A 26,464-nucleotide genomic window follows, 5' to 3' on the forward strand; every position below is an offset into this window, starting at 1 on the left:
GGTTGAGAAGTTAGAGGGTTGACATGTTGTGGGGTTGTTAACCAATGTTATAAAACAATATATGTACTACTGTTTCATGAGAAATTATTTGTTCTGTAAGCCTTCACCTGAAGTACAATAAAAAAATAAATAAATAAAATAAAAAAAATTACAAAGCCTACAAAGAAGCAGGGAAGTATGGCCCATGCACAGGAGAAAAGGAATTTGATAAAAGTCATCTGTGAGGAAGCCAAGACATTGGGATTACTAGTCAAAGACATTAAATCCACTGTCTTAAATTTGCTAAAAGAGTTAAAACAATGAACAAAGAACTAAAGGAAATTAGGAAAACAAGTGCATGAACAAAGTAAGAATATCAGTGAAAAGACGTAAATTATAACAAGGAACCAAACAGAAATTCTGGAGCTCCAAATTGCAACTGGTCACAACTGGACCATAAGCAACATCATGACAAACAGAGAAAACGGCGAAGTCGTCAAGGGTTTCGTTTTACTTGGATCCACAATCAATGCCCTTGGAAGCAGCAGTCAGGAAATCAAAAGACGCCTTGCACTGGGCAAACCTGCCGCAAAAGACCTCTTTAAAGTGTTAAAAAGCAAAGATGTCACCTTGAAGACCAAGGTGCGCCTGACCCAAGCCGTGGTGTTTTCAATTGCCTCACATGCATGCAAAAGCTGGACAATGAATAAGACCCAAGAAGAATTAATGCCTTTAAAATATGGTGTTGGCAAAGAATATTGACTATACCACGGACTGCCAGGAGAACGAACAAATCTGTCTTGGAAGAAGTACAGCCAGAATGTTCCTCAGAAACAAGGATGGTGATGCTTCTTCTCACATACTTTGGACATGTTATCAGGAGAGACCAGTCCCTGGAGAAGGACATCATGCTTGGCAAAGCAGAGGGTCAGCGAAAAAGAGGAAGACCGTCAATGAGATGGATTGACACTGTGGCTGCAACAATGAGCTCAAGCATAACGAGGATTGTGAGGAGGGCACAGGACCGCGCAGTGTCTCGTTCTGTTATACGTGGGTCGCTGTGGGTCAGAACTGACTCCACGGCCCCTAACAACAACGCACTGTGGTTACAGCCCCACCTGGGAACGGGTTTCCTTCTCTTCTGAGATGTGAAAGAGCAGATTAAACAAGCAAAGCACAAACAGAGACACGTAATCACCAAGGCAGGCAAGCACAGAAGCTGAAAAGAGACGAGGACATCCCCGCAGAGCAAACAAAGGGAGAGCCTTCTACTAGAGCCACTTCCCTGAATTCCAACTTCTAGTCTCCTAAACTGCGAGAAAATAAATTCCCGTTTCTTAAACCATCCACTTGTGGTATTTCTGTTACAGCAGCACGAGCTGACTTAGAGAGTGTATTTTACCCCAGTAATAGATAAACAAAACAAAGTGTGAACCTGGGCCTGGCAGACTCCAGCTCTAACGCCCAGTTTACAGGAAACACAGGGAGAGTGGGACAGGCGGATGAGACGAGAGAGCAGAGTGCCCAGCACCCTGGACACTGTGCCGGACAGACGGCCCACCTCTGTCAACTACAGGCTGAACAATAAATAAGAGAACAGGAGCCATTTAACATCAGAAGAGACGAGGAGGTACACCCCAACACCAGATGGGGACCTTGCTGGGATCTGAATTCACACAAACCAACTATGAAAAGGCGTTTTAAAGACATCTGAGAACATGTGAATGTGGCAAAAACTGTTCACGACTACTGAACCCAGTGGCGGATACTTCCGGGCTCAGTACACTAGCCTTTTTACGTATGCCTGAAAACTTCCAGGATAAAGAGTAAAAGAATCAAATAAAGCCATCACTAAGATAGAAGTGATGTGGGGCCCCCACCGCCCTCACCCTGCAGGGCCCCCACCGCCCTCGCACTGCAGGGCCCCCACCGCCCTCGCCCTGATGCAGTGCCCACCTCGTCCTCCGCTCCAGCTCCTCCTCCAAGGCCTGCAGCCGTTTCTCCCTCTGGCGGAGCTCGCAGGCGTAGCTGAAGTCGTCGTTGGCCTCTTCCTGTCTAGCCGCCAGGCGCCGCTGCACAACACACACGGCACGTGTGACCCAGGCCCCCGAGACACCACACGTCCGTCTGGGGCCGCAGACGCCGCGGGGCCCACCCACCTCCTGGTCTCGCACAAACTGTTCTTTCAGCCTCTGAAACTGTTCTCGCTTCCGGGCATCCAAGGCCGCGCGCTCGGACACCTGCCGGTCTGCAGTGGGGAGAGGGGCTCAGCTGCAGGAGGCCCCCGAGGCAGAGCCCCGGCTGCAGGGGGAATGGCTGAGGCAAGCTTACCGCTCAGGGCGCTCAGAACCCTGGACGCTGCCTCTCGGGCGTGGACGATCAGCTCTTGTTTTGCGATTTCCACACGTAGTTCCTGAAAAAGACATCGTCAGTAAACCGCCACCCCAACTCCCTGTCCCCACCTGGGACACCCTGCTTGGACTCAGAGAGGGCAGAAAGGATGGGCGCCCGAGGCCGTTTCCTCCAGGAGACACCGGCTCAGCGGGCCCTGAGGGGGGACATGAGGGGCACATGGCACTAGGCACCACGGCCTCTGTCTGGGCAGTGAGGGGCTGTGTCTCTTGGGAGCTGCTGGAGTCACACTCTGGTACAGCATGGAAGTGGACGGGCCCGCGAGCGTGTTCCTCGGGGGGACAGGGCGTAGGGTGAGGGGGAGAGAGGGGCGGTGGGGGGTGGAGGAGGAGGAAGGGGCGCAGGGGCATGGGCCCCCCCCCCGAGACTGGAAGGCTAGCTCAGGAAGCAGGGACAGACTAGCCCCCCCACCCCCAGCCTACCCCCCTCAGCGTGGGCCTCTCAGGTCTGCTCACACGGGCCCCTCAGCCACAGGTACTTCCCAGGGTTTTCAGTGGTCAACTCACCACCAGACCCCTGACCCAAACACACAGGGTCTACCGCCGGCCCTGCCCCCACGCCCACCCTGTGGCTCTGCACACCCTGCCCCCCCACCCCCATCTTTCCTACCCATCCCTTCTGAGCATGAGGAGAGTTTGCACAGCCACCTGCTTGGCCAGGACTCAGGGTCCCGTCCATGCTGGCAGAGCCCACACCTGAGGAGGAGCCCCAACCCCAGACACCCCGCATCTGCACCGTCACCTTCTCCTCCTTGCTGACTGAGCTGTAGCGTGCCACCCTTTCCATCCGCCCCACGTACACGGCACAGTCCTTCTCAATCTCCTTCAGCTCCTCCAGGGAGAAGATCACCGAGATCCGAGGAACGGGGACGTCAGACCAGCACAGGTAATGCTGCCAGGACAAGAGCCTGGTGAGCCTCAGGCAGATGGCTGGGGGCTCAGGGACACGCACTGTCCAAGACGCAGGACTCTCCTGGGCTCGGTGCCCCCAGGTCTCTGCACCCCAGCACTCCACGGTGGGAGGCCACCCATGCATCCTGAGCAAATGCAGCACATACGCAGCACTGCTGCCGCCCTTCCCGACCACAGAGAAGAGGCCGCCGCCCACCCACCCCGGACCGCGGAGAGGAGGCTGCTGGCCAGTGCTTGCTGGAGCCTCATAGTAAGAAGCTGGGGGGCCACGTCACCCTTGACCACACATGGCCAGCACACACGGTACCCCCTTCGCACACCCACACTCGAGTTCCACAGCTGGGGAGAGGGGCACACATGTCCATACACACACCCCCATGCACCCACGTGCACACACACACCGGCACACACAGACGCATACGTGCATGGACACGTGCATTTGCACACACGCACGTTCACACACACACACAAACGTGCACGCATTCTTACAAATACATACACGTACATGTATGCACTCACACACATGCACCACGCCCACACGTTTACGCACACTCGTGTACACGCGTGCTAACACACGCACTCGGGCACACAGTGCACATGCATTCTTACAAATACACACGTACATGTATGCACTCACGCACATGCACCACACCCACACGTTTACGCCATTCGTGTACATGCATGCTAACACGCACTTGAGCACACACATGTGCACACGCATTCTTACAAACATGCACACACGTGCTTACGCGCACGCAGGCACACACACGTACTGACAGCCAGCACTGGCCCTTACCTGGGGGCAGCAGAGCTTCAGCAGGTTGATGGTCTTCCCACAGACGTACACATCATTGGCAATGTGCCTTAAGAACACAGGGACGCAGTCCTCCACTTCTTCAGAAATCAGCACGTAGCCGTGGGTCCAGTAAAACTTATCTAGCACGGGACAAATGGGTGGCACACGTGGGTGGTGGGCCCTAAGCCTGGGCCCACAGGTGTGGGGCTCCCCCCAGCAGCAGCCGCACACCCACCTCTGAAGCTGAGGTAGTCGTGGTTCACCTGGATCATGAACTCGCCATAGACGTCCCGGAAGAGCCCGCTGTACACCCAGTCGTGGATAAACCTGCGGGCAGCGGGCGGGTACTCGGCTGCACGCACCCACCCGTGCCCACGGCTGCCCTGGTTCCCCTCTCGTCAGCACACGCTGCCGCTCCTGACCCCTCAAAATCTCTGACTACGTGAGTCAACAGGGACCAGCCACCCTGGCTTGCCTTGGCCCCAGCGGTTCTCAAGCTCAAGTCTGCCTTACTGAAGGCAGCTCGCTCTAAAATAAGAAGAGAGAAGTCTGTCGGCTTCGCACTGGAAGCATTTAAAGACAAAGTGAGCTCATCCCAGCGACACCAGTACCCAGCGGCCGTGGGCCGCCACCCCCATGCCCAGGGAAACACGGACTGCATGAATGAGAGGTGAGAGACACGAGGGAGCCTGGGGCAGCCCCACTGGGATATCTCCCCGGGACAGCAACCAGTCTGCATCTCTGCTTGGGTGTTAGTCTTCATAAAACAAAGCAGGCAAAGAAAAAAATCCCCACCTTGCTAATTCCAGGAGCCCTGGTGGCGCAGTGGTTAAGAGGTACGGCTGCTAACCAAAAGGTCAGCAGTTCGAATCCACCAGCCGCTTCTCGGAAACTCTATGGGGTGGTTCTACTCTGTCCTACACGGTTGCTATGAGTCAGAATCCACTCGATGGCAACGGGTTTGTGTCCTTCTGGTTTTTGCTAATTCCAACACACAGTGGAAACCGAGCCTCTCTTCCCCTAGCTTAGAGGTTCCCAGCAAGGCTCCAGTTAGAAAAAGGAAGAGGAGGCTGCATCTTCCCCGGGAGGCCGGCCACCCCTGCCGGGCCCCCCGCCCCCCGCCCCATCTGGCCCCGCCCCACTGCCTCCCCCAGCCCCGCCCCCAGTCTCACCTCGTGTAGGGCTCACAGCTGGTCTTGAGCAGGGACAGCAGGACCGGGTAGTGCTCGTTGCTGCAGTTGTCCAGGGCCTCCTGGTACAGGTATGAGAGTAGCTTCACGCCCTGCAGACACCAACAGCAAGCTGAGCGCACATGCCCTGAGCTGGTGCTGCTCAGCTCAGCAGGGCACCAAGAGGGGCCCCCCCAGCCCACCCTTCTCCCCAGCCTCTCCTCCCGGGGCCCCTCCGCCTCCTATTCCCCACCCGACCCCTCCTCCCGGGAGCCACGCGCGCTGTGCGGAGGCGCTCAATGAGGGGAGCCGCCCGCTTCGCAGCAGCAGACTCACAGTTGGGAACGCAGTCCTGGGCCCTCCGCCACCAGTCCCAGGGAGCCCGGTGCCGACACCACAGAGCTCGGCCAGGTACCTGGACCCAAAGGGCAGGTTCAGGCCGCTGAGCAGGTGCCCGGGGTCTCCCAGGGCTGAGCTGCTGCTACCTGCTGCCCGCCACCTGCTCCACACATCACACCTGTATCACCCTGACCCCGGGGCAGCACCTCCCTCCCGTGCAGTAGGAGTCCTCGACCTCACCCCCAGGGGGGAGCCCCTACACCTCCTGCCCGCCCCCCACACACACCTCCTGCCCCCTTGCCTTCCAGCCCAGGGACCAGCAGGCCTCACCTGAGCTGCCGGCCGAGCTTCTTGAAGAGAAAACCAATGGCCAGCAGGCTGAGGGTGGGCGGGGTGGAGAGCACACAGGCCCGGTAGTACTGCAGGTACCGCCTCACACCGCTAGTGAAGGCCTGTGGGCGAGGGTCTGAGAGGAGGGTGACCCCTGCCCAGCTGGGGTGAAAGGGACTGGGTTCTGTCCTCAACTCTGAGGTTCTGTTCTCCACGGTCAGGTCCAGACGTCCTGCCCTTTAGCAGGAGGCCTAAGGCATCCCCTGACCCCAGCGCAGAGGGCCAGTCCCCGGGGACACTGGGATTTAGGGTGGGAATTCTGGAGGGCAGCCAGGCTCTGCTGGCAGGTACCAGCTCTAGGAGATGCTGGGGCACTGGGGTGGCAAAGCCCCTCAGGGTGAGCCCACCCACCACCAAGACCTAGCTGTTCCTGTCCCGTCCTGCCCCCTGCCCCTCGCCCTGGTGGCCGTAGACCACCCAGGCACAGCCACGCCCCAGCCCCACTCCGACCCATTCTCCTTGAGGCTCCAATCTCATTGCGCACCCCCCACGCCCAGCAGGGGTGTGCCAGGGCTGGAAGGACACACAGGAGCCCAGCACCTGATCCCCTAACCTTCCCCTCGCCATGCTCCATCTGCTGGGGGCTTGGTTTGCACAGCCCCTGCCCCCGTGTCCGTCTGTCCTACAACTCCACCCTCTGTGTGTCATGCCGATGGGAGGGCGGCATACCTGAAACACGAGGCCTTTGCTGCACGTGGCGTCCAGCGCTGGCTGCAGAGAGAAGCGGCTCAGGCGCACGTAGTAGGTCCCGCACGCGGCCACCTCCGACAGGAGGCTGCGCATGCTCTCAGGGGATGTCCCCGACACGTACACACCTGGCTTCACCACGAAGGCCTGTGTCGGCTGCAGTGGGAGAGCAGGGTCAGGGCTGGCTCCCTCAGTGCCCCGACAGGAGCTCAGACCCCACACACGCAGACAGGACACAAAACGCAGAAAACACACCCAAAACCACAGAGACAGGCACGAGCAGACATCTTCAGACCCAACTAGAAGAGCCGTGTGTTTACAGCACCACGCCGGCTGTGGGGGGGTGTTGGGGACGGACAAGACGTGGACGGGAGAGTGGACAGACAGCCGGGGGGCGTGGACGGGAGGGCGGACAGACAGCCGGGGGGGCGCGGACGGGAGGGCGGACAGACAGCCGGGGGGCGTGGACGGGAGGGCGGACAGACAGCCGGGGGGCGTGGACGGGAGGGCGGACAGACAGCCTGGGGGCGTGGACGGGAGGGTGGACAGACAGCCTGGGGGCGTGAACGGGAGGCACAGCCCAGAGGCACAGGGCAAACGTTCAGACCGAGCTGTCAAGCCTGCAGTTCGCCTTCTGGGAAACAACAGAAGATTCACAGAAGGCCGTGACCACTCCCCACAAGGCCACTTACACCTGGAGACACAGAGACAACCTGGGGGGGCTGATGAGGATGCTCCCGACAGAGCCCCCAGGACAGGCCCCACACCGACCTAGAACTGCATGGGACCTGCCCAGTGTGACATGCACACACTCAGTGCGAGAGCAGCCACTAGGAAGGACCCTGAGACCCAGACGGACTGCAGAGCAGGGCAGTGCAGCGGGCAGGGGAGGACAGTGGGGAGGACAGTGGGCAGGGCAGTGGGCAGGGCAGGGCAGCGGGCAGGGCGGCTGCGACTCCAGGTGCAGCCCCCCCGTCATCGCAGCCAAGGAGGGCGGGGCCAGTGAGCCCTGCCCCTGTGGAGGAACGGGCCACTTGGAGGAAAGTGTGGGCGCAGCCAGGGCACAGGAGGGCAGGGACACCTCGGTAGTTCTGAGGATGGAGCAGGATGGGCTGGTGGCCAGTTTTTCCCCACGACACGCTATGCTCTTAAAAGAAGCTAACTGAATCAATAAACTCTAAAAACGAGATGAAATGGCCCTGGCAGGCCCCCCCAGTGCCGTGGCCCCTGGGCCAGCGGAGCGAGTTCTCCCAGGTGGCTGCCCGCAGGCTGGCGTCCAAGGCCACTGTCACTGCACTGCCTCTGCTCCCGGCTGAGACAAACACGCCCCTGTGGAGGGCTCAGGGCAGCATCGGGACCACCTTACCTGGCTGAGTGAGAATGTGGCAGACACAACCCCGATGAGAACGTTCAGCGCATCCTTCACCAGCTCACACTCTCGCACCAGGACGCGCTGCGGGGCCGGGAGGAGGCTGCCGCCGAGGACCTGCAACCCCTCTTCGCAGAGCCTGCAGAACCTGTCAAAGGCGTCTCTTCCCGCCTCGGTGAGGTAGGGCTCCTCTCTGTGGCCAGGGGGACTGCAGGAAATGGGGGGAAGTGCGTGGATGGGCGCCTCGGCTCCACGCACAGTCTCTTAAGAGAGACCCAAACCAGGGGAAGGGGCACGCTGAACCAACATGATGCTCGTCTAAAATGCTGGGTCAGTGAGGACCCCAAACCTGCAGTGCAGCCTCCCGCCACCTCCGTTAGGATCACCTCCTGGGTTCACACTGACCCCCAGGATAGCTGCAGATATGTCCAAAGAACACCCCCAGGGTTCCGAGCAGCGGGTACACCCCAGCCCGGCTCGGAAAAGTGAGCTGGGGGAGCAGCTGGGTCCTAGAGACGATGACACACCACAACACTGTCTTTATGTTGAAAGCACGCACAAGGGACACCGCACCCCACAAGGAGGATCAGAAAGACAGACGACAACAAGGTCGGCGAGGCTGTGGAAAAATTAGAACCCTCATCCATTGCTGGCGGGAACGTAAAATGGTGCAGCTGCTGTGGAGAACAGTTGGGTGGTTCCTCAAAAAGTTGAACGTGGAACTACCACATGACTCAGCAATCTACTCCCAGGTATATCCCCAGAGGTGGGCGCGTGAACGCAAACAGAATCCTGTACACCAGCGTTCACTGCAAGACTTTCCACAGTAGCCCAAGAGGTGAAAACCACAGAAATGTCCACCAACAGATGAACGGTTAAACAAAATGTGGTACGTACACACCACGGAATATCACTCAGCCATAAAGAGAAATGAGGTCCTAGTGCACGCCACAACGCAGAGGAACCCTGAGAGCATGCTGAGTGAAATAAGTCAGACACAAAACTACAAATACCGAATGATCTCACTCACACGTGATAGATAAACGTATAGAAACCAAAGCTTAATGGTTAGCAGGGGTTGGGGGGGAAACGAGGAGGCACTGCTTGGGGGCAGAACTTCTGCTAACGGGCGGTGGAAGAATTTGGAGAAGGAGAGTGGTAATGGCTGCACGACATGATGGGTGTGATAACGGCACCGAGCTGGACGCGCAGAACTCGCCGAGTCGGTGAGGGTTTCGTCATCTGCACTTTTACCACGATAAACAAATCAACAAAAGAGGGCAGCAGCTTGTGGGGCAGCTTAGAAATGGTGAAGGGCTGCCAGATGGCACACAGAAGGGACTGAAGACCAAATGGTGCCATTTACAGGGCAGTGCAGCCCCTCAGGGCCCAGAGCAGCTGCTGGACAGTGACAGAACCTTGCGGGGTGTGAGGCTGGCTGCCCTGGGGGACTTGCACAGAGGATGCGTTCCACGAGGGAAGCTGTCTGGCAGAGCAGTGCCCAGCACGCCCTATCTGCCCCTGAGTATGCTCGGGGGACCCTGCAGTAGCAGAACCACATCAGGGTCACTTAGCTCCTTGCTCAGCCATTCTTTAGCTTCGTGGGCCCAGACCACCTGCGGATCTGAAGTGAAAAGCTTTGGGAAAGGCACGTGCTCTGCCCCGTCCTGGGAGACTCCAGATGCCAGCACATTAGGGGCCCCGAGAGGGCAGAGAGGATGCTTCCTGAGCCCAAGCCCAGAGCCTTGCCTCCACTGCATTCAATCAGGCAACACTGCTGTGACTAGAACCTCTTACCAGCCAGAGTGCACCTCTCCACATTCTGCCAGATGGGAACAGAGGGAACAGGAAGAAAGTTCTGTCCCTGGCACCCCAGGCTCGGCTTTGTGCCTCTCGGGGCCACAGCCGACAGAAGGAGGCAAGACAAAACAGCCAGGCAGCCTCTCTGCCCTGCACTGAGGACACCACCTGCCCATCACCTTCTGCAGCCCCACCAGGAGCCCTCAGTGCCAACAGAATCACTGAAGAGCATGATCTGCAGAAGTTACTGGAGTCCCTGGGTGGTACAAATGGTGAACATGCCCAGCTGCTAACCAAACAGTTGGAGAATCAGCTCCACCCAGAGGCACCTCAGAAGAAAGGCCTGGCGATCCACTACTGAAAAATCAGCCACTGAAAACCCTACGGAGCACAGTTCTATTCTGACACACACGGGGTCGCCATGAGTCAGATGGAGCACAGCTCTACTCTGACACACACGGGGTCGCCAAGAGTCGGAGGTGATTCTAGAACAACTGGCCAGCTGGCACTGCAAGAACCTTAAAGCCTGCAAATCTTTTCTCCTTGAATCCCTTTTAAACTCCCAGGATTTAGACACAATCTTTATAAATTAGCTTGACTGGCCACCCCTGGGCCCACAAAGTAAGAACACGACACCCACCCACCCCCACTGAGAGAGGGAGAGGTTCACATACCACCCGACTCTCTCCCAGCAGCGCCGCCTGCTGGCCTCGTAGGTGAGCACGGCCTCCCACAGGTCCAGGTCCGGGGTCATGCTTGGTTCAGACTGGGAGTCAGGAGTCAAATTAGACGCTGACTGGAACCCTTCATCTTCCGACTGATCTGTGCTCTGAGGAACCTGGAGGCCACAGGAAAGAAGTCCATTCCACCGAGTGTGATCAGAACCCCAGTGATCTGTCCGTATGTTTCCATTTCCTCCTAGGGGGACGCCCTCACAGACGCTCCTAATACCTCCCTCAGACACAAGTACTACATAGTCTGTCCCCACAGAATCACTGGGGGAGCTAAACGGCTGTTTAAGGCTACTGATTCCCAGTTCACATAACACGTAAACCACCACGCAAATTTAACAAAACTTATGAAATTCCTTGGGCCTGGAAATTCCATTTTGGGGAAAATCCAACATAAGAAAATCACACTAAACAGGAAAACGTACGTGCGCTAAGATGTTCACTGTAGAAATATTTACGTTGGAAAACAATCTAAACGCCAGCAACGAGGGAATACCTGAGTAACAAGTGCATACCTTCGGTAACTTTTATAAAGCAGGAAAATAGAAAGGTTGGTGACGATTTACTTAATGACATTGGGAAGAGTTCATGCTCAGCTGAGAAAAGTGGATCAAAGTGCAGGTACAGCATGAACAAAACACTTTTTGCCACGTAGCTACTGAGCATCTGAAACGTGGCTGTGCGACTGAGGCGCTAAAATTACTTTTTAACTGAATTTTTTACTGAATTTAAATAGCAGCTCCAGAGTGAACAATAAGCGACTTAACACATCCTGTTGGGTAAAGGATTAAAGACACTGTGCTGCTTTGTGCTGAGGATGTGCGCCAGCAGCCGCAACTCACAACGGCACAGGCCAGCTGGTGACTGGGACTCAGCTACCCCACCTTTACCACAATACAAGAACACCAGACAGTGTTTCTGAGCCACTCGAGAGCTGAAGGCGGGAAAGCAGATACCGTACTTTAATGGCAAGTCCAGATAGGTCTGCGCTGTCTGGCACGGGGGGCAGGTCCAGCTGGACGTCCATGTCCAACGTGCGGCTGTGCACGAGGGCACCGAAGAGGGAGGCCCGGGTGTCTCTCTCAAACTTGTTCCAAGAGTCACCGTATGAGAAGCGTCCAAAGGTGAGCAGGCCGGTGCCGGGTGCGGCCTCCATCAGCTGAAGTGTTTTCTGAACCATATCGTGACACAAATACTCCTCTCTGGAGATCCTGGACTGAATGTCCATCTCAGACACACTCAAGTCATAGCAGTTGTAGCCGCTGTACGGAACATTTCTCCCAACGTGCTTGTTGTTAAAGAAGTAGTCCCGTTTTGGGGGCAGTACTTGAGGGGGACCACTCCCTGCGAGCTGAACCAGGAGGTCCAAAACAGACAACACTTCCACGAGCGGACACCAACGGGCAGCTTCGAGCTCCTCCACAAGGTCCTCCAAACGGTCTGCCTCCGGGCCCAGGCCACCCACTCTCAAGTTGAAGGACAGCATGAGGATCTTGTTTTTCACTGGGAGTTTAGAGAGGTCAGGCTGTAGCTTATGAGTCTCATCTTGAAAGAGATTTGTGAAAAGCATGTTGTAGGCCACCTTCTTGAGGCTCTGCTTTACCTTCCTCCGGTCCAGGCCGTGCTGGCCCAGGTGAGCCTTCGCGGCGGGCAGGTGGGCCTCGCACAGGTCATCAAACAGCTGGGTGATGCTGGCCATGCCGGCCCCTTCTCAGCTCCAGGCCCTCAGTATATGTGTAAACGTCTCACCCCTAGCTGCACTTCAGCCTCTGAAAAACAAGAAGAGGAGAGGGTCAGGGAGGGCTGATGACAGGCAGCCTAAGCCCCGAGGCGCAGAACCTGCATTCCGAGGGGAGGTCTGCGACTGTGGCCCGCCCAAGGCGGCCCTCCGCGCCCTGCCACCTCCACACCGCGTGCCCACAGAGCCCGCAGAGGGCCGGCTTGGCACTTTCCTTCTCACTTGGTGGTTCTTAACCTTTAGGCGGTCACACAACCTTGACAAATCCGAAGAACGACACATGTCCGTGGGTAGTACACAGCGTACTTACCCGGTTTTACGCACGTTCTCGGGGGCCCTAGCACCGAAACCGGGATCCCCTTAATGGGTGCGCCGGGGCCCCGCAAGCCAGGAAGGGAGTCTGGGGGAGGAGGCCTCGGGCAGCGTCCTCCGCGTGGAGAGGTCAGCGTTCCCGCGCCTGTCACGCGTCACTGCCACGCGACAGGAGAGACCGCTAGAACGGACGCGCCGGAAATGCGCCACCGGAGGGGGCGGTGCTCCGGGCGGAGGAGCCGGGCCCTAGGTGTGCCGTGGCCCCGCCCCTGCCTCTCGCGCGCTTCGGACTTGGAGCTGGGTTACCCGGTGGGGAGATAAGAGGCAGGACATAGGCCCAATTTTGAGCGGGTTTTAAGGTGTGCCTGACCCAAGCCATGGTATTTTCAATCGCCTCATGTACATGGACAATGAATAAGGAAGACCGAAGAACTGATGCCTTAAAGGTGGGAAGCTGGAAAAAGGAACGAAAGGAATTTTCCCCTCGAGCCTCCGGAAAAGAACGCAGCCCTGCGGACACCTTGATTTTCACCCCGTGAGCCTTGTGTCAATTCCTAACCTGCAGAAATGGTAAGACAATAAATTGGTGGGGCTTAAGCCACTAAGTTGGTAGTACTTTGTCGTGTGGCAGTCATAGAAAATGAATACAGTGCTCTTTAAATTTTCTAAGCAGCCTTAAGGTTTTGGAGTATGCATCTCGCACATAAATTGTAAAATTTATCCCTGAGTGTTAAAGTATTTTAATACTATTGTAAGCAGGTTTATTTTAAATTTCAAGTTTTTCACGATCTGCAGCGGGTATGGTGTTTTCAATCACCTCATCTGTGTGTGAAAGCTGGACAGTGAATACGAAGGACTGAAGAAGAACTGATGCCTTCGATTTATGTGTTGGCGAAAAATATTGACTATCCCATGGCCTGCCAGAAGAATGAACGAGTCTGTCTTGGAAGAACTCCAGCCAGAGTGCTCCTTAGAAGCACGGATGGCGAGACTTGCTCTCAGGTATTTTGGACATGTTATCAGAAGGGACCAGTTCCTGGAGAAGGACATCATGCTTAGTAAACTAGAGGGTCAGCGAAGAAGAGGAAGACCCTGGACGAGATGGATTGACACAGTGGCTGCAACAGTGGGCTCAAACACGTAGCAACGATTGTGAGGATGGCGCGGGACCGGGCAGTGTTTCATTTTGTTGTACGTGGGGTCACTGTGAGTTGGAACTGATTTGACAGCACCTAACAACAACATAGGCCCAGGAAAGGAGGCGGACTCACGCTTTCATTTAACTGATGTTTACTGAAGAGGGGAGGCAGAGGAGCCTGGTGTCCAGGTAGCTGCCAGAGGCCAGGTGACCCGTGGAGCCCCAGGTCTGGGTGGCTGGTCTGGAGTGTTAGCTTTGTGGTGCAAACGCTTCCCCCTCAGCTGATTTCAAGCTTCCAGGTGATGTCACTAAAGGAGGCGATGGGGAGAGATGCTCACAATCCGCACTCTCTGTCACTAGTCTGCACTGGCTCAAGCAGCTACCCGCCCCCCTAAAAGCCACAGGAGCTCCCCTCCCCATCAAGCCCCAGGGCAAGGCCAGCCCCTCACCAGCCACCTGCAGCATCCTCCACTTCGGCTCTAGCTGCCTTCTCAGGTGCTTCAGGGCCTGCACATCCTCGGGTGAGGCCACGGAGCAGGGGCCCAGGCTGGGGGCTGCCTCTCCATGCAGCGCCCGGGCCAGGGCTCCTACAAGCTGGGGTTTGGATTCCTGGGCCAGGGCGGTGGGGGAAGCAGTGAGTCACTGTCTTCCCCAGATGCCCACCCCACAGCATGAACTGCCCTGTATGACTTACCTGCACCAGGGCCAGGACTCGGCCCCCTCCTGGTCCCCGAAGCATCAAGACCAGAAGTGCACCATGGGTGTCCTGCAGGCCATGGGCTGGCCCCAGAGCCACCAGTACCAGGTGGGGCTGGAAGCCATAGGCCAGGGGCAGCACCAAGCCCAAGACACAGCTCAGGAGCCCCCCAGTCACCTGTGGGAGGGACAGAAGTGTGGCACCAGCCACGCATCCCAGAGGATGCCTTATCTCCCAAACTCAGGTCCCAGTGTGTGAGCAGCCACACGGACAGTCTCTCGGGAGCCAGGGACAATAGGTCTGGTCCCTATGACGATGCCAGTGGGCGTCAGCTGTGCGCCCACATAGGGTCCCCCATGCCCGCCCCAGCCCAGGGACGCTGCCGTTCACCTGTGGCAGCGGCACAGAGACGTGGAACATGGAAGGAGCTGCTGCCTCCTGGCCTCCGATGCTCAGCCACAGAATCCTCCTTCCAGAGGACGAGGAGCACATGAGAGACCCTGCTCACCCCCCAGAGCCCCCAGCAGGGCAAAGGTGGCAGGGGCACTGATGGGCCCAGGGGTACACGCAAACCCTTGGCAGTGGGGGCCTGGCCTGGCATTGTTCCTGGACGCTCCACCGAATGCCAGCTGCATCGGGTCCCCCCACCTCTACACCTCACAGTGCTCCACCCGCCTGTCATTCCTGGGGATCGGGTCACCCGCCTGCCACATGCCCACCCACACGAGTAACACACCTACCTGTCATCGGAGAGGTCTGGGGGCCGCTCCAGCTGTCCCACGGCCACGCAGAGCAGCCTGGAGGAAGAGCCAGGTGGGACAGGCTGCGCTCAGCCCCCTGGAGTCCCTCCCAGAGGGGCCCACAGCCCTGCTCTCAGAGGCTCCGCCCACAGCCCTGCCCTCAGAGGCTCCGCCCACAGCCCTGCCCTCAGAGGCTCCGCCCACACCCCTGCCCTCAGAGGCTCCGCCCACACCCCTGCCCTCAGAGGCTCCGCCCATACCCCTGATTTCGAAGCTCCACCTGGCCAGGGCCTCACCTCTGGGCCCCGAGGTGTAGACCACGCCTGATGGCAACGTCCAGGGTGGCAGCAGTGGCAAGGGCAGGTGTGGCGGTGATGCCGCTGCTCACCTGGGGAACAGATGGCAGCAGGGGCTGGTCAGGAGGCAGCCAACTCCCAAACCAGGTACACAGACCGCCTGTCCCTCTTAGCACCTGTTTACATGGCTGGCACAGGACCACCTTGATACTCTGAGATCAAAGCACCCTCTTTTTGTAAACAAGATGCTTAAAACACACTTAACATTGTTCTCACCTCCCTGCCAGAGAGCATGTGGTTATGGGGCAAGCAGGGAGAATACTCACCCCTGGGTGGTCTGTACCACCAGCCCATGGGCTCTGCCCAGCCACCCTCCCCACGGGCTGGCCCTGCCGGCCCCACCCGGGCACACCCACCTGCCCATCCAGGATCCTGTCCACGAGGTTCAGGACCTTCCCGAGCGCAGTGAGGGCCCCATCCTGGGCCAGGGCCGCATGGGGCCTGTGGTGACGAACCAGAGGGACACATGGACACAAGTGACACACAGATACACACCACACGGGAGTCACACACAGGTGCAGCCACCAACACGGCCCGCCCCTCCCCAGGCCCACCCTGCCCACCTGGCCCAGGCCTCCGTCTCCTCCCTCGGGGCTGACCCCTCCTGATGGAGGACACCAGAGGGCAGGACCAGGGCAGTGTCTGCTGACGTCAAGGCAACAGCTGTGCGGACTGGCGGCGGGGGCTGGAGGCGTAGCCGGTCCAGGAGGGAGCTCAGCGCTACCGCTGCTTCGGCCGCTTCAGCGGCTGCTGCCTCCATGTACGCAGGACCCCCAGGCAGCAGGGGCCTCCCCTCTGGGGAGCAGGCGCTGGGACTCAGCACGGGACCCATGTCTGTGTGTGGTTCAGAGTCATGGCAGCTGCTCACCCGACCGTGTGGGGGCTCCAATACCCCCGCCCACACCCTGACCACACTGACCCTGGTGCTGCAGGCTTGTCCAGTAAGGGGCCTGGGCCGCCCGGACCCGCTGGATGGACTCCAGGGCACTGCAGGGAGAACCGAGTGATGAGGCCAGCACCTCACTCACCCAGCACCCTCTCCCTCCAGGCCTTCCCTCTGGCCCCCCTCCAGCACCCTCTCCCTCCAGGCCTTCCCTCTGGCCCCCCTCCAGCACCCTCTCCCTCCAGCTGCCTTCCCTCTGGCCCCCCGCCAGCCCCCTCTCCCTCCAGCTCCCCTGTAGCCCCTCCAGCCCCCTACCTCCAGCACCCCCTCCAGTCGCCCTCCTTTCGGTCCCCCTCTCCAGCCACACCTCTGGCCTCCTCTCTCCAGACCCTCTCCTCCGTCTGGCCCCTCCAGCGCCTCTCCAGCCCCCTCTCCCTCCAGCCCCGCTCTGCTCCCCCCCAGCCCCCTACCTCCGGCCTCCCCTCCAGCCTCCCCAGCACCTCGTACCTCTCACAGGGCACCATGGTCCCCGACAGAGGCGGGGCGGGATCGCCCAGCAGTGCCTGCACCATCATGCATACTGACTCTGCAAGTGACTCAAGGTGGTAGCCGCCCTGGGAGGAGGGTGGAGGCGTGGCTAGGCAGAGGGCATAGCCAGGGAGGGGGCGATGGTGGGGAAGGCCCCCACCCTGCAGCTCCCTGTCCTAGCCAGGTTGCCTAATCCCCCATGGCAGGCCACTCTGACCACACCTCGAGGCCTGGCTCCTGGGCTTTCGGGCTTCATCCCCCTAGCTCCTAACCCAGGGACCCTCTCTGCCCGGCTGCAGTCACCCTGAGCCCCCAGCCCCAGGACCCTTCCTGCCCAGAAGTGGTCACCCACAGCCCCCAGCCCTGGGACCCTCCGTGCCTGGCAGTGGTCATTCCCTGAACCCCTGGCCCTGGGACCCTCCCTGCCCAGCCACAGTCACCTCCAGGACAGCGCAGACCCGGCCACCGGCCAGCACCTGCAGCAGCTGTGTGAGATGGGCAAAGCACTCTGGCGTCGCCCGCATATGCCCCTGAAACAGAGCAGGGACATGAGAGGCCTGGGTCCCAGGACCCCGGAGGCCTCCCACCAGGCCAGGCTCTCACCTCCGGGTCCCCAATGGCCGAGTCGAAGCCGGCGGCGACCAGCACCAACTCAGGGTCAAACTGCGGGTGGGGCCAAGTTGGAGGAAGCAAGAAATAGGCTGGAGCTAGGGTGGGAGCTGCCTGTCCCCCTGTCACCTGTCCCCTCCAGTGGGAGACCCTCGCATCCACCCCCACCTGTCGGTGCACACACTGACGCAAGTGGCTGCGTCCCTGCTTCTGTGGCCCCCCCACCCCGTCTTCACAGTGGAACTCACCCAACCAAGTCCCCTCCCAGCCCTCTTGCCACCCCCCCACCCCCATTCCCATCCCCGTCCCCACACAGTCACCTCAAATGCCAGGGGGAGAAGCACATGCAGGAAAGCCGCGACGTAGTCAGCGTTTCCCATCCCCACCTACAGCCACAGGGGTCAGCAACAGCCACTGCCCGCCAACCACAGGGTCCTGTGGCCAAACCCGGGGCCCTGGCTCCAGGGTGGGGCCTGGGGGGAAGCCGAAGGCTGCGCTCAGGGGGCCCAGACTAAGGGGTGGGGGATGCCAGTGGGGGAGACCATGGGGTGTCGACCTGGGGTGGGGGCCTGGATATGGACCTAGGTGGGGGCCTGGGGTGGGGGCCTAAGGTCAGAGCCTGGGGGCAAGGTGGCACCTGGTTCCAGGGCAGGTTGACAGTGAAGCCGTGACCACGGCCCCGGCCAACCTCGTCTGCATCTGACTCTCGCAGGAAGGGCCAGAAGCGCCCATGCTCATAGCGGTGCCAGGAGAAGTAGAGGACACTGTGGACAGCGGGCTGGGGTCAGAGACCAGGGTCTGAAGTCAGGCCCCTCAGCCCACAGCTCCTCCAGAACCCTGACTCTGAGGACACAGCCACGCATCTCCCTCAGATTTTCCCAGGCCAGGCTGTGCTTTCCCTGGAGCGGGATCCCAGGGAAGGGTCGTGTCCCCCCAAGCTCACCTGGGGTCATCCTCGAAGATGTACTGGATGCCCTGGCCGTGGTGGACATCCCAGTCGACAATGAGGATCCTGGGGACAAGGGTGGGGTCACTGAGGTGTGGGGCCTCCCCTGTCCAGTCCAGGAGCCCAGTGGGGCTGGGAAGGGGCTGGATGGAGTGCCCCCTCACCCCCACACACCTGTACACACCTGTGTAGCCCGTGTTTTTGTTTGGCGTGCTCAGCCGCTATAGCCACATTGTTGAACACACAGAACCCATTGGCGGCCGTCCGCTGGCTGTGGTGGCCAGGAGGCCTGGGGATAGGGGGGTGCTCATGGTCATCCTGGACCCTACAGGTGGGAGGCCAGGCAGAGGGGTGCAGCCCTCACCTCACGAGAGCGAGCCCGTTGCGCGCGGCCCCCGTCAGCACAGCGTCCACCAGCTGCAGTGCAGCCCCTGCAGCCAGCCGGGCACAGTGAAAGGTACTCTGTGGGGTGGGGGTGTCAGATGAGCCCCGTGACGGGCAGTGGCATTGAGCAGGGTGTGTGGGGCTTGGTGAGAGCAGGAACCGAGGGGGCACTGGCTGGGGCTGCCAGCTGTGGTATGAACACGCCATGGGCTGATGTGGGTGTGTGTCTGGGTGGGTTGGGGGGTGGGTTGAGGGGTACCCACCGGGTGGAAGTAGACCGAGTCGTACTGTCCAGACAGTGCCTGGAGCTCCCCTGTGCCCAGGGCCTGGGTCCCCCGCACCACGGCCACGTACTCTGGGCTGTGGGGGGGTGGGCAGGCAAGGCAGGGTCATTGGTGGGAGCAGGGAGAGGCAGGTGGGGTGGGGAGTGGGGGGGACTCCTGGTGGACTGTCCATCCCCTTTCTCCCTCCAGCCCTTGACCACTCACCCACTGTCCCGACCACCCACTGTCCCCACGGGGAAGCCAAGGGGGTGGGGGAGAAGCACTGCCTTGGGTGCACCACCGAGCTCTGTGGAGGCCAGGCCCCCGGGGACGGCTGTGGTGTGGGCGCCGACTGTCCTGGGGTGCAAGGGGTGCCTCCTCTGGGGTCTGACCTGTGCACCAGGCCTAGCTCCGCCTCTGAGGCCTCGCGCGCCTCCAGCCGCAAGCACCTCTGTTCCAGACCACGCTGCTGCAGGCGCTTCAGGGTTGCAGTCAACCGCTCAGGACACTCTATCTCGCACTCGGGGCTGATGGGGGGGAACACAGTGTCCAGAGCCCCTCCCGCCCCACCTCCCACCCCTGCCAGGTCACACTTACTAGTCCCAGAGGAGACGGGCGACCGTCATGTCCTCGTGGTACACGAGCGCCGTCCCCATGGTCTGGCTGTGGTCACGTCGAGCCGCCCTGGGCGGGACAGAACCCAAACGCCACCCGTCCCGCAGGTGACTGCCCTGCCCGTTCCCCCACTGCAGCTCCGGGGAGAGCGCAAAGCCTGAGACCCGCCGGTGACAGGGCCTGGAAGGAGGGCACGCAGAACCTAGGCCGCGGACCGAGGTCCCAGGCACGCGCACGCCACCGCCACCGCCTGGGCCCCAAAGCAGGCGCCGAAATGTGGCCAGGACCGGTAGGAGTGTCTCTCAGGGCGGAGCTTCCGAATCCCAACGACTGGACCCGGGACCCGGGACCCGTCCCGCCCCCCAGCCCCGCCCCGCCGCCCAGAGGAGTCTTCCTTCCCCGGCTCCGCCCCCACGCCCGCCCCTTCCCGCCCCGCCCTCCCTCGGTTTCAGTTGCTGTTCCACCTCCTCCTCCGGCCTGGGACCTGGGTGGGTCATTGCCCTCAGGGCCCCACCTACGAGAAGGGAGGAGCGACGGGCGTGAGGACTGGTGGGGACATTACCTGCCTTCCCGCGGACCTTATCTGTATGCCCGGGGACCGAGACTTCTCCCCATTGCCCTGCCCACTCGTGCTCCCTTCTGCCCCCACATTTGGCTGAGTCCACCCTGAGAGGCCACAGGGTCAGGCGGGTCAGCAGCCTGCGAGCAGCTAGTGCGGCCCCAGGGGAAGAGCTGCGACTGCGGGGACCGCAGAGCAAAAGCTTCGAGCAGAGGAGAGCACATGGGGCGCAGGGCATGCGCGAGGACGACCGCGCGGCCGCAGAGAGAAGACTGAGGGCCGGTGGTCGTGGCTCAGCAAGGCCCGGGCTTCGTGCACACGCCGCCGGGCCCCGAGGCTTCAGAGAGGAGTGACAAGGTCTGACGTAAGCTCCAGGAAGACACCTTACGGAGGAGCCGACAAGGGGCTAGGCAGAGTGGTGTAAGAGGCCCGGGTGCAGTGAAGCGGAACAAACAGCGCGAGGAATGAATGAATGAATGGGGACAGCAGAGGACGAGGACCTGGCCTACCGACAGAGCAAGAAGACCAGAGAAAAAGGAGGAAACCAGGAGTGGCGGGCATGAAACCCGGAGGCGCTGGGAAGGGAGAGAGGCTGCTTTAAGAGCGGTCTTTCGGGGCGGAGCCTGGGTCTATGGAGGCGGGGTCCTGGGAATGGCCCTCTGGATTCGGGGCCTTGGAAGCAGGGGAGCTAGGCGCGGTCTCCGTGGGTTGAGCCCTAGGTAGTCACAGGCAGTGTGTTTCTGCGAGCGGGGGTCCCGTGAGTACATCTCTGGGGGCGGAGGCCCGGAGGCACGGGTCTTGGGGCGGGACTGTACCGCCTGCCCCACTGGGTGCCCTGACCCCTGATTGACCCTTATGCCCCCTAGTCCCGTTTCTCCGGTCAGTGCTAGCTGCGCAAGGATGATCCCACGGTGGGACGAATGCAGAACTCCGTCCCTCAGCGCCAGGGCCGGCACGGGCTCTAGAAAGGTCCCGACACCCCCGCCGGCGCCCACCCTCCGCCCGCCTCGAGAGTCTCCGATTGGGCCATTTGAGTCAGGTGGCCGCTCCCGAGCCAATCACAGGGATAGGGGAATGGCGCACTCTCATTGGCCGTCTTGGATATCTCGGGGGCGGGGAAGGGGGCGGGGCCGCTGTGGAGCGGCGGGGCGGGGCTTGTCCCGGAGGCGCGGCAGAGCTCGTGTTCGGCACCTTCTCCGTCCAGCCGAGCTCTCAGCCGGGAAAGGAAGGGACACCTGTGACTGCCCTTCCCCTCAACGTCTATCCCAGCTGTGACCTGGCCGCTCTATGGACGCACTTGCTCGTGGGATCAGGTGGAGAGGCGCGAGGGCTGCCTGAGGGGCCCACGCGTGGGCTCCGGTCCCGCTGGGCCTGGGCGACACCGAATGGTCGGCAGAGGGCAGCAGGGGCTCACGATGCGGCGGGGCGGGGCAGGGCGGGACGGGGTGGGGGAAGGGGCAGGAGGTTTTGTAGGAGGGAACAGAACCCACCTGGCCCAGAGGAGCCTGAGGGCGTCTAGCGTGTCCCCCTCCCTCCCCAAGAACTTCTTGGCCTGGGGACTCTGATGGCGGGAATGGAGCCCCAGGTTGGGTCCTAAACCCCCGCTCAGGTCCTGCCCCAGGGACCACACACTACAACTGGGACCCTTAGCCTTAGAGAGGTCCCCCATAAGGGCGGCAGGGGCCAAGCCCTAAGGTGGGGGCTCCAGGCTGGGGTTCACAGGCCAAGGGCTAGGGGAGGCAGGCACCAACTTTGTGTGTGTGTGTGGCGGGGGGGTATGCGCTCAGGAGCTCCGCCCACCAGTCAGGACGGCTGCACCAGTGGACCACTCACTGGACAGTGGAACCCGGGGTCTTGAAGACCAGCCTCCCCTATGCAGGGCACCACTCAGAGGCAAGGCCAGGATGGGAGATCTACAAAAGGGTTTATTTCCTTCCAGCCACGTGGGTACAGGCCACAGGGCAGGTTACATTCAAGGCTGGGGATCAAAGAACCCCCGTGGAGAGATGGTGTCCCTGAGTCAGCACCTGCACTCTCCCTCTGTCTCCTCATATTGGTGACAAGGGCTGGGCCTCGGGCATGACCCAAGCCCCACCAGAAAGTCCAGACACTCCTCTGAGGTCAGGCTGAGGTGGGTGCCTGAGAACAGAACAGGCTTGGGGGAGAAGGAGTATCCATGAAATAAGGGGGTCTACTCTGAACCCCTCCAAGGAAATGCCCTGGGATAGAAGCCCAGCCAAGGCCAAGGCAGCAACCAGGATTCCCCTCCAGGTGGAAGGCTAAGCTGTGAAGCCTCCAGCCAGGGTCCCCACAGCGTGTCCACCTCTGCCCCTGGGCCCAGAGGTCTTCACAGAGATGTCTCCTTGGAGACCCTGGACCCCAGCTGCTGGGGAGGCTTGAAGCTGAGCACCTCTTTATAGGTGACACCTGGGGAGAGGTGACAGAGAATCAAGATCAGCTCACAGTCACCCAGACTCAACAGAGACATGCTTGCCCCACCAGCCCAGCTGATGATCCATATGCCCCACCCTACCCCACCCTGCTAAGAGATCCACTCAGGGTGTTGGGTGAGCACCCAGACCCAGAGCACAGGTTTGTCAGCCAATGACCTAGGAACCCACCATACCCCAAAAACATCAGGGTCAGAGGTCAGGGGTGGAGGGAGAGGTGCAACTTTGTCCCACACCTGCAATTTCATCCCAGGTTATGCCCAGAACCATTCCTCCTGTAACCCAAACCACAATGCCATCAGAGCAGCCGGGCGGGCCTTGGCTGCAGGCCCGGGGAACTGAGATTGTCCTAGGAATATAGCCAAATGCTTTCTCCAGGTCCAGCTGCTCAGGGCCCCACCAGGGCACACCCGATTCCTGGGGCGGTGTATGCAGGAAGCTGTAGATGAGACTGAGTTCCACCAATGACCTGGAGCATCCACCTTCTTGTTCGGTTCTCTGAGCTCTATGCCCCAGAGCAGGTCATCCCAAATGAGGGAGAGAAGGGCTGGGGAAGTGCTGGCCCCTGGGGCCTGCTCTGCTTCCCTCTGCCCTCCCCAGCCCGTGTTCCCACACTCATCTGGCCAGGGGAACGCTTGTCGGGGGGACACAGGTATTACACACAAACCCCATGGAAGAGACACTATGTGTGGTTTGTGTGGCTTTGCTCTGTGTGTTCGTGTACCCCCAGCCCATAGGGTGACTCCATAGGCTGGTTTACCTAACCCTAACCCGGGGCGTGTCCGCATAGGGAAACTGTGTATGAAGAGACGATTGCTCTAAAGCTGGCTTTTCCCAGGGAAACAGCAGGTAACAAGGTCCGTGCTCCTGACCAGGGGCTGGGCCACAAATGGGCCGTGGGTCCACCATGGTCTGTTACGAGAGCAAAAGCTCCAGGCCACAGATTCTTTGTGGGTGGGGACCAGAGATAGTCTTGTGGTCCGTGGTTTCAAGGTATCCCTTTTAGCATTGGAAGCCTTTCACCAAACAAAACCAAACCCATAAGCACAAAACAGCGCAGATAAAGGCGGAGCCTGCTGGGGGCACCCTGTGGCCCCAGGGACACAGTTAGACCTTGGACCCAGCCAGCCACCCAACCCTGTGTGCAGGTCCGAGGGCTGGGCTTCAGGCAGGGCCAGGACCCGGCCTGGAAACAGTCAACACCCTGCGGGGCCGACCTGCTGTCTGCAGATGCCCCTGTCCCCCACCACCGGCCCAGTTCTGCGTCCACCGAGGGTAGTCAGCAAGGCCAGCTGCCCTGGCATGGGTCCCAGGGCCACAGGGGAAGGAAACCTGGGAGGCGTCCCTGAGCCCAGCCAGAGGCTGAGCAGGAGTTGGCTGCCCTCCGCGGTGAGGGGAGGGGCTCTTGGTGCAAAGGGGACCCCTGCACAAAGCCCTGGAGAGGCAGATCATGGCGGGGTCCGGTGGGGGGTGGCTGGGCAAGCAGCTGAGGGGGCGAGATCTAAGAGTGTGCAGGGCAGGGGATTGGTGGTCCAGTGGGAGGGGTCCTGAGATGGGCAAGGGGAGGTGAGGATGCATTCAAGAGGTGTGAGCAGACAGCCCTGGAGAAAGTTCCTGAGTAACCCAGATCTCTGGCCTGGACATGGGGGAGGAGCGTGGGGCTGGGACTGGCTGAGCTCACAGCCTCCCTGAGCTCAGAGTTTCCACTGCCAAGCCTTTGTTTGTGCCGAGCTAGCTGCCTGGTGCTCGTGCTCAGCTTCAGCTCCCAAGTGGAGGTCACCTCCACAGGAGGCCCAGGCCAGGCTATACCGACCTGCACCTCCCCCACCTCCTGCCCTGCCGACTCACGCTTCCACTCGTCCAGAGTGCGCTTCACGTCATCAAAGGAGTTGTCGTACTTCTGGGCCTTGGGCTCATCTTCCGCCTCGTGCAGGGCCTCAAAGTAGGGGTGGGCCAGCGCCTCGGCCGCTGTCACCCGCTGCTCCGCGTCCAGCACCAGCATCTTCTCCAGGAGGTTCACAGCTGGCGGGGGCGAGATGGGCTCAGGCCATGCTGTGCACCCCCGCCGAGGACCCCATGCCACCCCAGGCCAGCCCTACCCAGGGGACTGGCGTTGGTCAGGATGGATGCAAAGTCCTTCTTCTCCAGTTCAGGAAGGCCTTTCATGTAGTTCTTGGCCTGTGGGAGCAGCTGGGTGAGGGGCAGGCCCCCGGGTTCTGCCCCCACCCCCGCCCCCAGCTCCAACTGACATCGGTACTCTGCAGCCCCTGCACAAATTCGGCCGGGGGCGTCCCCGTCACCTTCAGGATCTCTTTCAGCTGATCCAGGTCTGCCTCCAGCTCAGGAGCACAGTGCAGGGACCAAGGGTGGGTGGACTCCCGACCCACCCCGCCCAGGTAGCCTCCCAGACCCCCTCCCTGGACACCTAGGGGACCCGCGCCTAGCCCCGTGGCCCAGAGGGAGGATACGGTCATTGCCCTTAAACAGCGTCTTCCCCGAGATCATCTCGGCCATGATGCAGCCCACCGACCAAACGTCGACTGAAACAGAAGCCCCCGCCTTGATCAGACGCTCCCCAGGACTGGGGGTAGGGGAGAAGGGGAGGGGACACAGACCCACCACACCCACCCTGCCGCAGCTCGCAGCCTCCCTGGGAGCAGCCCCCACCCAGGGACCCAGCCCCCAGCCCCTCACCCGTCTGCGTGTAGTGTCTCCAGTTCAGGATGACTTCCGGTGCTCGGTACCACCGGGTCACCACGTACCCGGTCATCTCGCTGTCCGCCTGCCTGGCCAGGCCAAAGTCCAGGATCTGCGGGAGGAATCTTGGAATGGGGAATCCACAGGGATCCCCGGGGGAATGGGTGGGGCAAGCTTGGGACTTGTCTCGGCTGCCTGTGGAGACCCCAGGGGACAGGGCACAAAGCCTCCATGCTGGGGTCTCCTGCCAAACTTCTGGGTCCTAAGGGGGTGTTCCGAGAGGTCTCTACTTTCCCTGCTGCTGATATCTTTGGGGAGTCCTCCTTGGTCCCACCCTGGCATAAGAGGCGCCTCCCTGCCCTTCACTGAAAGTACGTGAGGGTACCTGATGCCACCCCTTTGGGCCACCCTCTGCCTGATGCTGCCCCCCACTGCCTCCCCAGGACCCATGTGTCCATCATCTGCTCCACCACTGCCCTGGGACGGCCCATCACCAGGGACTCCTGCGCCCCCGCCCCTCACCAGTCTCCCAGAAGGCAGCCAAGCCCCACCCCCCAACACACACACCTTCAGCTCGCAGTCTTCATTCACCGCCAGGTTGCTGGGCTTCAGGTCCTGAAGGCAGAGAAAGGTGGCCACTTTGGCCCCACTGGACGGGCTGGGCATAGGCAGTGTGGACAAGGCCACCAAGGGCCCCAGCACCACCTGAAGGCAGGGCAACCAGCCCCTCCCCCTGCAGCCCTTCAAGGAAGCAGGGAGGGTTGGGGGGGTGGTGGTACACACCCCCTATGAGGGAGAAGGGAGCTCAGGGTGGGGCACCCCTCACACACCCACCCCCTCCAGGACTCACCCTGTGGATGATGCCAGCACCATGGATGTACTGCGAGGACAGTAAGAGGATCAGGGCGGCACAGAATTTGGCAGAGGGGTCCTGCTCCTTCGCGCGGCCCTGCCCCTCCCACCCTC

The 26,464-nt window shown here is 60.5% G+C and overlaps 3 protein-coding genes across 3 annotated transcripts in view; all 3 read right to left on the bottom strand.

Annotated features, from left to right (window-relative positions):
• Positions 1-12,760, bottom strand: part of TUBGCP6 (tubulin gamma complex component 6) — a 20,328-nt gene extending 7,568 nt beyond the window's left edge. The window contains exons 1-14 of the mRNA XM_004380076.2: positions 12,632-12,760; positions 11,545-12,352; positions 10,527-10,690; positions 8,050-8,260; positions 6,666-6,839; positions 5,937-6,058; positions 5,604-5,682; positions 5,271-5,380; positions 4,334-4,425; positions 4,099-4,238; positions 3,133-3,282; positions 2,311-2,392; positions 2,139-2,227; positions 1,936-2,051 (exon numbers count right to left, since the gene is read on the bottom strand). Coding sequence (XP_004380133.1) covers positions 1,936-2,051; positions 2,139-2,227; positions 2,311-2,392; positions 3,133-3,282; positions 4,099-4,238; positions 4,334-4,425; positions 5,271-5,380; positions 5,604-5,682; positions 5,937-6,058; positions 6,666-6,839; positions 8,050-8,260; positions 10,527-10,690; positions 11,545-12,282 — 2,267 coding nt within the window. The 5' untranslated portion in view covers positions 12,283-12,352; positions 12,632-12,760. The remainder of the gene's footprint in view (positions 1-1,935; positions 2,052-2,138; positions 2,228-2,310; positions 2,393-3,132; positions 3,283-4,098; positions 4,239-4,333; positions 4,426-5,270; positions 5,381-5,603; positions 5,683-5,936; positions 6,059-6,665; positions 6,840-8,049; positions 8,261-10,526; positions 10,691-11,544; positions 12,353-12,631) is intronic.
• Positions 12,682-19,970, bottom strand: HDAC10 (histone deacetylase 10). The gene is made up of 20 exons (XM_004380077.2): positions 19,775-19,970; positions 19,570-19,704; positions 19,178-19,274; positions 18,895-18,992; positions 18,715-18,819; positions 18,528-18,596; positions 18,222-18,348; positions 17,905-17,970; positions 17,579-17,638; positions 17,416-17,505; positions 16,955-17,061; positions 16,484-16,551; positions 16,128-16,398; positions 15,921-16,005; positions 15,505-15,596; positions 15,209-15,265; positions 14,859-14,937; positions 14,466-14,645; positions 14,221-14,380; positions 12,682-12,791 (listed from the first exon to the last, which is right to left on the bottom strand). The coding sequence occupies exons 1-20, from the start codon at positions 19,831-19,833 to the stop codon at positions 12,682-12,684; spliced, it is 2,115 nt and encodes a 704-aa protein (XP_004380134.1). The 5' UTR covers positions 19,834-19,970.
• Positions 19,971-20,980: 1,010 nt separating this feature from the next.
• The window catches only part of MAPK12 (mitogen-activated protein kinase 12), a 9,774-nt gene continuing 4,290 nt past the window's right edge, over positions 20,981-26,464 (bottom strand). The window contains exons 5-16 of the mRNA XM_004380023.2: positions 26,349-26,378; positions 26,066-26,113; positions 25,496-25,610; positions 25,270-25,341; positions 25,051-25,130; positions 24,901-24,979; positions 24,650-24,823; positions 22,723-22,778; positions 21,842-21,963; positions 21,649-21,722; positions 21,435-21,560; positions 20,981-21,366 (exon numbers count right to left, since the gene is read on the bottom strand). Of these exons, the coding sequence (XP_004380080.2) occupies positions 20,981-21,366; positions 21,435-21,560; positions 21,649-21,722; positions 21,842-21,963; positions 22,723-22,778; positions 24,650-24,823; positions 24,901-24,979; positions 25,051-25,130; positions 25,270-25,341; positions 25,496-25,610; positions 26,066-26,113; positions 26,349-26,378 (1,362 nt within the window). The remainder of the gene's footprint in view (positions 21,367-21,434; positions 21,561-21,648; positions 21,723-21,841; positions 21,964-22,722; positions 22,779-24,649; positions 24,824-24,900; positions 24,980-25,050; positions 25,131-25,269; positions 25,342-25,495; positions 25,611-26,065; positions 26,114-26,348; positions 26,379-26,464) is intronic.

The sequence above is a fragment of the Trichechus manatus genome, unplaced genomic scaffold (genome assembly GCF_000243295.1).
Source record: "Trichechus manatus latirostris isolate Lorelei unplaced genomic scaffold, TriManLat1.0 scaffold00069, whole genome shotgun sequence".
Classification (NCBI taxonomy): domain Eukaryota; kingdom Metazoa; phylum Chordata; class Mammalia; order Sirenia; family Trichechidae; genus Trichechus; species Trichechus manatus.

What these genes read in the sequence shown, in the direction of transcription:
- HDAC10 (XM_004380077.2), bottom strand. Translation starts at nt 19,833, where the DNA reads ATGGGGACGGCGCTCGTGTACCACGAGGACATGACGGTCGCCCGTCTC. An exon ending in ACTCGGTCTACTTCCACCCG is followed by an intron (nt 18,993 to 19,177) that starts GTGGGTACCCCT and finishes CCCACCCCACAG; the next exon opens with AGTACCTTTCACTGTGCCCG. An exon ending in TTCTCCCCCTGGCATTTGAG is followed by an intron (nt 17,639 to 17,904) that starts GTGACTGTGTGG and finishes CCCCACCCGCAG; the next exon opens with TTTGACCCTGAGTTGGTGCT.